Source organism: Pundamilia nyererei, unplaced genomic scaffold (genome assembly GCF_000239375.1).
Source record: "Pundamilia nyererei isolate P.nyererei 1_Seehausen unplaced genomic scaffold, PunNye1.0 scaffold00068, whole genome shotgun sequence".
NCBI lineage: Eukaryota > Metazoa > Chordata > Actinopteri > Cichliformes > Cichlidae > Pundamilia > Pundamilia nyererei.
In genome coordinates, this window is record NW_005187469.1 from 732,645 (window position 1) to 741,846 (window position 9,202).

Below are 9,202 nucleotides of genomic sequence, written 5' to 3' on the forward strand. Positions count from 1 at the left end.
CTGTTTTTGTGTGTATACATATTTCTTCCTGTGTGTCCTCTAGTGGATGCGTGCACGGTGGACATCAGATCCTTGCTATGCCTTCTATGGTGTTGATGGTTCAGACTGCTCTTTCCTCATCTACCTGAGTGAGGTGGAGTGGTTCTGCCCCCCACTGGCCTGGAGGAACCACAGCAGCCCCCCTACCCAGCATACACAGCCAGCAAAGTCCCCCAAGAGACAAGTAAGGGAGCAGTAGTGCTATTAGAAACACAGGATGCCAACTGACACCTGATGAATGTACAATAAACCCACAAGTGATGATGCTTGGCTCACCAGCTCAGCAATGTGAAGATGATGTGTTAATAAAAATCACAAAGGGAATCTGTGCCACAGTTGCTTAAAAATGTGTAATTTCGTAAAATTCTGTGAAATAAGGGCCAAAAAATCCAGAAGAAAGAAGTAAAAATTAGAAATTGCCTGTACTGCCACTCTGTTCATATATATTGTATTGACTGTGTTTTTTCCAGTACTTCAGTGGTTGAGAACATTTATAGTGAAACATCAAAGAAACTGATTTTTTTTTGTCTCATAACATGAATAAAACATGTTACCAATATGTAGATACTTACTTCTTGTAAGGCTTTTATTGTAACACTTTCCCACGCTGTTGGCACCTAAACAAACATCTGGTCAGCAGATGGAATACTTAAATGTTAATTACTTGCCTCGGTATAAAATGTTCTTGGATGAAACTTTAATTTGTCCCTCAGTCAGTTAGACTTAATAACAAGCATCTCCTGCAGGACAGACAGAGCAGCACTGACTCAAAGATAGCAGCAGGCTCTGCTGATTTCTTGTGTACTGGAAGCATGTAAAGTGCGAGGTGATGTTGCTGGTAAGTTATTTATTAAGATGTGCTTGTTGGAGAAGTAGCTTTTGATTCCGTGCAAGCCTAAGATAGCAAATGACTTGTGATCCAGATTTCTGTTTGCTAAGATTTTTACTTTAAGGGTTGGAAATATCTGCTTTCATTCACCTTTCTTGTGTCCTTGATTCAAGACCTTTTTTAATTTTAAAACTAAAAAAAATCAAATTTTAAGTTTTGTAGAGGAAAGAAAGTTGAGTCAAGATGGTGGAAAACAGAGTGCCACAGAGGGAAAATGGCTTTAGACAAGCAATATTGTGTTAGTTAACTGCTGGAACTGACAAATAGGGCATGTTTGTACTATAATTATAGTGTTTTCAAAAAATTGTTTTTCTCTCTCTGCCATTTCGTCTGAAAGTGCAGCCTTTGTATTATGATTTCAGGCTGCTGTTAGTAACAACAGAAATGTAAAAAACTAGCCTGAGGTCGGTGAGCTGTTAATAAATGTCCAGAGTAGCAGTCAAAAGAATTTAACAGTCCTTTTCTTCAGAAGAAACCTTACAGTTGAGTAAGCCTATTAAAGCATCCACGGCTGCTAATACCGATTGATTTTTAATGTTAAAAAATTAATACATTTTCTGACAGCAAACCTGACGGTGCCTTCAGGTGCAAATCTGCGCAGTGGTAATACAGGACTATGGATTTTGAAATTCAAAATAGGGAACAAGGACAGAACTGTGCACTGAATCTGAATATAGTGGCACCTTTCTCAGTCACATTCTCTCACTCAGACCGCATCACGAGTCTTTGAAATAGTTAAAAATGTGATGCCTGCACAATGTTTGCAGTTTCACTTTTCCTTTCTTTTAATAACTGTCTTAAGAGCGACATCTATAGAAACTAACCGGAATGCTAATACAAATGAAGACCAATCGACTCCCTGACAAAAATAACTGAACTATTTTTGTGTTTCATAAAAACATTGCTGAACCAAAGCTTTTAGAGTAGAAAACTCAAAGCATTAGTTAGAAAGACTGCATTTGCTCATAGCTGCTCCTTGTATATTTCATTGACAGAAGTACTTTAATATTACGTGTGGTACTTAGTACTAGTAACAGTAGTACTGGTACGTAATAGTACGTTATGAGTGTTAAAGCTGACTGAATTTTAGTCCCTCTGTGCTGCAGATGGGAGGAAAAGCATTTGCAAAATTATTTATTGTTTGGCTACCAGCCTGCATTTGCAGGTATTGCTGAATTACCGTGACATACCTTCATAGCTATGGTGTTTACTGGCAGTATAACCAAAGCTTTGAACACCCATGCTGCTGTAGAAAAAAAAACAGGCACCACAGAGCTCAAAATGTGAGCCCTGTGCTACCCAAATCTTACACTTTACCTGATTTTGTTACCAGCTTACCTTTTATATTCTCACATTCCCAGGCTGCCTTCCGTACAGACCTCTCTGTGTTGCTGGACCAGGTTGGGACAGGTAAGGAGTCCCTCAGCTTTATGAAGCGGCGAATCCGGCGACTTGCACAACAGTGGGCAACAGCTGCCAATCGTCTGGATGCCAAATTGGAGCAACAGTGGAGAGACCAGAAGAAGGTAAGTCTTTTTGCTTTGATTATAACAGCATTTTCTTTTAACCGCAGTATCATTTAGGTTGCATTTGAAGCTGTACAGTAGCCATTCATGACAGAGGCTGTGTGTGAGTGAAAGGCAGCCATTTATCCTTGCATACGATAAATGAGGGCGAAGAAGCCAAAGCAAGTAAGGTGATGAAATGATGATGATGAATGATTGGGATTATAGTGATATGTATGCAGTAGTGCTAGAGGACAAAGAGTAAGATGAGAAAGGAAAGGAAGGAGAGGGAGAATGGATTAGCAAAGGACTGTTAAAAATAGGGAAGGTAGTGAGACACGCCTGAGATGAGCGAGACATTAGGCCTGGAAGACTACGCTGCTTGTGGATTAAGGGTACTTCATTAAACTGAAGGTGTAATCTAAAAGCTTACTTTTGCAGCTTAATTTTTTTGGTGCACGTTACTCTTAAAACCACAACTTTTGGTTGTTTATACTCCCCTTGATTTCTCCCTTCTCTGAGCACACTCACACTCTTTTACTTAATGATGAATGAATGCATTAATGTGAGAAGGCAGACTGAGCAAGCATTCTGCGTCCTCTTTCCAAAATATTTCTCTCTGCCCACATCTCTCTCTAAAATAAGTTAACATGGGTGGAAATAGTCCTCTGTCACTGTGATTGATGCTCTTCTTTCTTGTTCTGCACCGAGGGGATTTGTTATCCTCTATCGTGCCTTCGTGGCTGCTTCAACTGCGTATGCCTTACAAAATGCTGCCGCTGCTATCTCAACAGCAGATGTCCTGGCGTTTGTAAGAGTTAGCCTTGGCTGTCTAAAGCTGTTTATCACAATAATTAGAAACGGAAGTTTAAAAAAAACCCATGTGCATCTGTGTATTCCCTGTCAGTCTGTGTGGGTCTGTGTTTATGCTTGACTACTAATTGGATATCATGACAATAAAAAAACAAAATGCCAAAGGCAGCATCTCTTACATTTTATTTAGCATTTAAAGCTCAGTCTTAACCAGAGACGCACACTTTTCTTTTTTTGACTGTTAACGCTCAAGATTGGTTTCCATTGAAATTTCAAATTAAGGTCACTCAGTAGTCTGTTGAGGGAATCACTGCCTGATTTTAAATGACTCTGACCCTGAAAAAGAAGCACTAACATTTGTCTTTGACACGATCCCTGTTCCCATTAGCAGGACCGTGCCTGATTATACCATCTAGAGATGCACTGATTGCAATTTTCTTGTCCGATTCTGATTTTTCCTTAAGCGTGACCTGCAGATACAGATTTTTACAAATTCAGATTTTCTTTCTAAGCATGTACAAACAAAAATCAAGTTTTATTCAGGGAAAATGTTTATTTTCGTAATAAAATAAATGATTAATCTTTAAAAATTTCCCCAAACTGCAGTAAGTTGACATAGTTTCCTTTACCAAACAAAATTAGGTGAAACTCATTCCCATTACCTTGGCTCTTGCCAGGGCTGCCTGCTTGTGGATGAGTCACAGCCACTTTTCCTTCGCTAGCTTCTGTGAAATGATTATGTTCAGCTGGGTGAAAGTGATTTATTGCTAGTTTTTGTGGTCCCCCCCCCCCCACTTTTCTTTGCTGAACTATGGATCTTTACTCATGATGAGTGTGTTTGACTTTTAATTGCACACCTGTTTATGTGTTGAGCACCGTCTGGTCAGTTCATCTCTAGTCTTTGCATTTCCAATGAGGCTTTGTTGATTCAGTTCTGTTTCTTTGTTGGGCTCGGGCTTTGATTGTAACCAGAGTAGATGTTTCCCTAGAAGAAGAATAGATGTTTCCCTAGAAGAAGAATAAATTAGTAGAACACAGAAGCAGGTATCGTAGGCGACAAGATCAAGAAGCAGAGCAAATGAAAGACAAAGCAATGCAGCAGGAAGTGTGTGGGCATGTGTGCATTTGTGTGTGTACATATCACAGCAGCTCTGGACATTTGAGTAATGTAATTATGAAGGGTTTACCTGAAAGTCACAGCAGAATAGATTTTCTACAGTCAAGTGTATTTGCAAGTGAGTGATATTTTGTATCAGAGTGAACAATGACGTAAAAGCCTGCCTTAAGTATTCTAGGAAATCTCTTTGTGAGTGCCAATTTCCTTAGTGAGTCTGAGGTTCAGAAAGAATACAGTCGACCTCTTGGTTCACTTCCCTTTCAAAGCAATGATACATTTAAAAGAATTTATTTCACCTCGTTATGAAACTGAATCTAAGGTCAGGGCCGGGTTTTTGTTTTTTTTTTTGCCATTAGAATCAATCTGAACAAAAGCTGTTTTCATTTTGTTAGACATCAAAGGAAATATATTTAGCTAAGTTCAGGAATCATTGAAGGGTTTTTGAAAGATGAGGGTACAGATTCAAAGACGCTGACCTTATCCCGTTAACCTACAAAGCAACAGATTCGCTGGCTGTCTGCTAGTAGTTTTAGTATCTCCCCGTGTCACTTTATGTGCATCTGTGCTTCCTTGAGCATGCACATTTAGTGTGTTTGTCAGCAAATGTCAAGCTGCTAATTCCCCTTCTCTCTATCTCTGCCCTCTTGAGATTTAATAGATTTCTGACTGATGAAGTGCAGACAGTGTGGAAGGATAAGTGAGGAGTGAGGAACTGGGGTAGGGATAAAAGAAAAAGCTGTTAGAGGAAAGAGGAAGAGGAGGAAGCAAGTTGAAAGAATATGAAAACAAGCAGGAAAGACATGAGTATAAGTAAAGAGGGGAAAGTTGTTTGTAGGGCCATGAAAGGAGGATGAGGAAGAAGGTGAAATTAAGGGTAGAGTAGTGATCTTTGTCGGTGCCAGCTTGTGTTGCCTCCCATGGCTGGACAGCTGCAACCTTCTTCGGGGGCACGATGAATGAGAGAACCAGGTCACACACACACGCACGCACGCACGCACGCACGCACGCACGCACGCACGCACGCACACACACACACACACACACACACACACACACACACACTCTCAGACATGTCCATACAAAGTCCTGCTCTAACAGATGCTAAGCCAAGAATTTGCATACTTCTGTCGTTACCCTGTTAGTGATGTCTCGAGCAGAGGATACCACTGGAGTGGTAACACATACTTAACAGTCACTTCTGCGCTCCCGCTCTCAAGTGTATGCACCAAGGTCTTTCCAAGGATTTCACTTTGACTCAGTCTCATATTGCATAAACATTTCAAAGACTAGACTTTCCTTACTACAACTCATCTAACGGCATTTAGAACACAAAGATACTGTGAAAATACTGCGATTCAAATTGGTGGTGCATGAACATACAAGCAAACAGATGGGACAGATGTAAAGGTGAGCAAGGTATTGTACCTCTGTTTGTGTCTCCGTGGGTTTCATGAGGCTTTATTCAGTCCCTATGGGATGTTAACAGGAAAAATTAGCTTCAGAGCTTTTTGAGAGTCCCCAAGCTCACTGCGAGTGAGCATTTATGCTGAACACACACAAGGGATTTTAACTGGAGTTCATTGATGTATGTCAGCGTGAAACAAATACACAAAAAAATCAGCACTTTCAGACACGCACACACAAAACCACACACACACCATCTGGGAGTACCATAAGTCCACTGTATAAAGTATTCAAATCTCTTGTGTGTTATCCAGATTCCCGAGGGAGGCAATTGGCTGTGACACACATAGTTTATGAGGCTTCACAGTTATTCCTTCTGTTGTTTACTTTCCATCGTGTAACTTTCTACCTGTTCATATTTTGAAGCGAGCAAGTATGTAAAATTGTTATGGTGGCAGGAGTGTGTGTTGGTTTGCCTCTCCTCTCTCAAGATTTTGATTCTCTTTTGGTAACACAAACTTTACCTCTCTACATTTTTATAAATTCAGCTGTCATAAGTTCCCATACCCAGTCTCCCTGGTTCCTGCGTCTATGTTTCATGTCTATGTGGTTATGTTAAGTTCATGTCATGTTTTATCTCCATGTCTATGTCTCTGTGTTTCCTGTTTTATTTTGTAAGAGTCTGGTGTTCTTTGTTCATTGTAGTTAGTGTTACTCTCCCCTGTATTGTCATTATGTTTCATTCGAGTCAGCTGTGTTCTCATATGTCTCCACTTCCCCTGATCACCTCATGTGTGTATTTAAGTCCTCTGTTTTCTGAATGTCGTTGTCAGGTCGTCTGTTATCTCCAACATTGTCACTGTTATAGTCATAGCACTTCATAGTATTTGTTTCTTAGTGTTTTTTTAGTTTGCTTAGGGTTCCATGTTTAACTCCTGCTATCATCCAAATAAAGGATCGCTTTCTGTTTAAACCTGCAACTCCTCGTCCACATCTGCTTTTAGGTCCTGTTTCAAAAAACACACCGGCGCACCCCGCCGTTACAATTAATTTTATGTATTGTATTTTTAAGCTGCATTGTCATATTATCTTACTCAGGACTCATAACTTAAAGGGAAAGGAAAGGGAAATCTGTTTTTGTTTCCTGTGTCTGAAAGCACATATCCAGTACTGGTTGGGCTCTAGTTTAGATCACGAGGGAGTTGCCAGCTTTTATAGTGAACTCTTCTTCTCCTGCTATTAACTTTGCATTTGTGTATGGATGCCAGTTTATAGAATCCAGTCTACAGTAATTCAGAGCTGCTGCCACTGTGTGATTTTCCTCATATTTATTTATCAGTTTTACTGTTGTGCCAGTAGTTGAAATTCAGCTCCTTCTGTCTCCATTTCTGCGTCGATGCCAGCGTTTCGCTGATACACCCTATAACCAACACCAACACCGAGCCAGGGAATAGTACTGGTGCCATGTATTCTCACTCTTGCCATCTGCCACCCAAACTGTAATTAAATTTCACTTATCTTTTTATGAAGCAGAAGTTAATAGAGCAGGTTTATTCAATCAGGGGATTTTTCACGCCAGCTGGAGTCTCACTGGAGCTTGACTCTGCTGTATACACATCATTGTCCAGAGTTGTATACACGCTTTATTTTCAAGTAAGTACATCAGTGAAATTACTTTATCAAATGTGCTGAGTGTGTGAAGTCAAAAACACCACTATATAATAATAAAGCTAAACAAATGTAGTGTACAAACATATTGTTGAGTATTAAGAATATGTGTACGGATATTAGGTCCCGAAAGTGAGACAGCGTGTTAATGAGGCTCTACATTAGTATCGACTATATGAGCAGCTCCCCTAATATTTAAAAATCTATACATGCACTTTGCAGCATGAGTCACGTGTTTACCACAGGATTTTGGTGGACACCAAAATATTAAAAATATTAGTCTGGGACTCCAAAAAAGAGAGCTTATTTCACATCATAACTGCTGAATGTGTAGATAGGCAATAATTTAAGCAGAACTTTGCCATGTGAACCTAAAATATGATGACATATCAATGTTACGTTCACAACCCGTTTCCATGGCCAGCTGAAAATATTGTTAAACATTTATTGTGGGTTGAAATCAATAATTAATTTCGTTTAGTACAGTTTTTCTGTTTTTCTCATTTTGTTATTCAGATGCAGTCTGTCCCCTGGTCATAAAATGACTCATATTTTGTAGCAGTTTTGTGTGTATGTATGTATATTGTGTGCAGGTGCACATGTTGGCTCTTCTAACTTCAGTATTAGCACACATAATTAGGAGGGGGAGAGTGAAATGAGTGCCATTGTGGCATATATCTGAAAAGCTCTTGGATGCTTTTAGACATTATCTGCTACAGCTAACAGATTTAAAAGTACAGACACAGGAAACACTAATGCGTCTCACCATTTGAATGCACTTGCACACAAATGGTGAGACAGTAAACAAGGCCTTGGAAAACTTCCTGGCAAACTCCTCGCATTTGGTTTTAAGCTCATTATGTATGTTGCATGGTCAAAGTTGCGGGCTCCATTTGCCAGCAAAAGCAGCTGGAGGTGTTCATGCTGTGTTAGTTAATCAGGATTACTGAGCAAAGCAACGTTTGGACATGACTGTGTCTAATCCACTGTGAAAAGTAACGTGTTGCTCATTTCTCGCTGGGCTGCACTAATTATGTAGCAGCTAGGTGAACATGCATGACAGGACTGTAGCCTTTATGTGAAGAATTGTATAACAGTACAAGTCAAAGTGTAAAAGTTATTTTATTATGAAATTTACATGTTTTGCATAGTATATATTTTTAAAGTTCACATTAGAGTTCTAAGAATTTTTACCACAGTGTTTTTCTGTGTGTATATGAAAAATGTTGTTCCATTGGAGCATGCGGAGTAATTCATTGGGGATTTCCATAATTTCCTTTTCAAACACTTTGAAATTCCAATGATATTAATCCTCAAAGTCATTAAAACATTGTGCAGAGTAGAAACTTAACTTTCCAAGAGCTTAGCAATATCTATTATGCAAATATTTCAAAGTGTTATAATGGACATCAGGTTGGAGTGAATGTACTTTATCGTAAACATCTGTACATTATGTGCACATACAGGGCTATTTTAATATCTGTCATAAAAAGAAGAAAACACAAATATATTTTGGAAATTAGTGAAAAACGTGTTTATACTGATGAATTATGTTGTTTATATTGTCATGTATTAGGCAATTACGTTTTATACCCAAATGTGAGCCGGTGAAGTGAACTTCACCGAGAAGTCAGAAATTAGCATAACAAGCTTTGCTTTCAACCTGTGAAACTATTTTTTTCTTTTTTCAGGAATGAAAATAAATAACTGTAATTTGGCATTTTACTATTTTTTTCAGCTTTTTTGTAAAACAGTAAACTTTTAATA

The 9,202-nt window shown here is 39.0% G+C and overlaps 1 protein-coding gene across 2 annotated transcripts in view; it reads left to right on the plus strand.

Moving 5' to 3' along the window:
* Positions 1-9,202, plus strand: part of LOC102193287 (alpha-1,6-mannosylglycoprotein 6-beta-N-acetylglucosaminyltransferase B-like) — a 122,088-nt gene that overhangs the window by 61,352 nt on the left and 51,534 nt on the right. For both annotated transcript variants that reach the window (XM_005736237.1, XM_005736236.1), the window contains exons 6-7: positions 44-223; positions 2,290-2,454. In XM_005736237.1, coding sequence (XP_005736294.1) covers positions 44-223; positions 2,290-2,454 — 345 coding nt within the window. The remainder of the gene's footprint in view (positions 1-43; positions 224-2,289; positions 2,455-9,202) is intronic.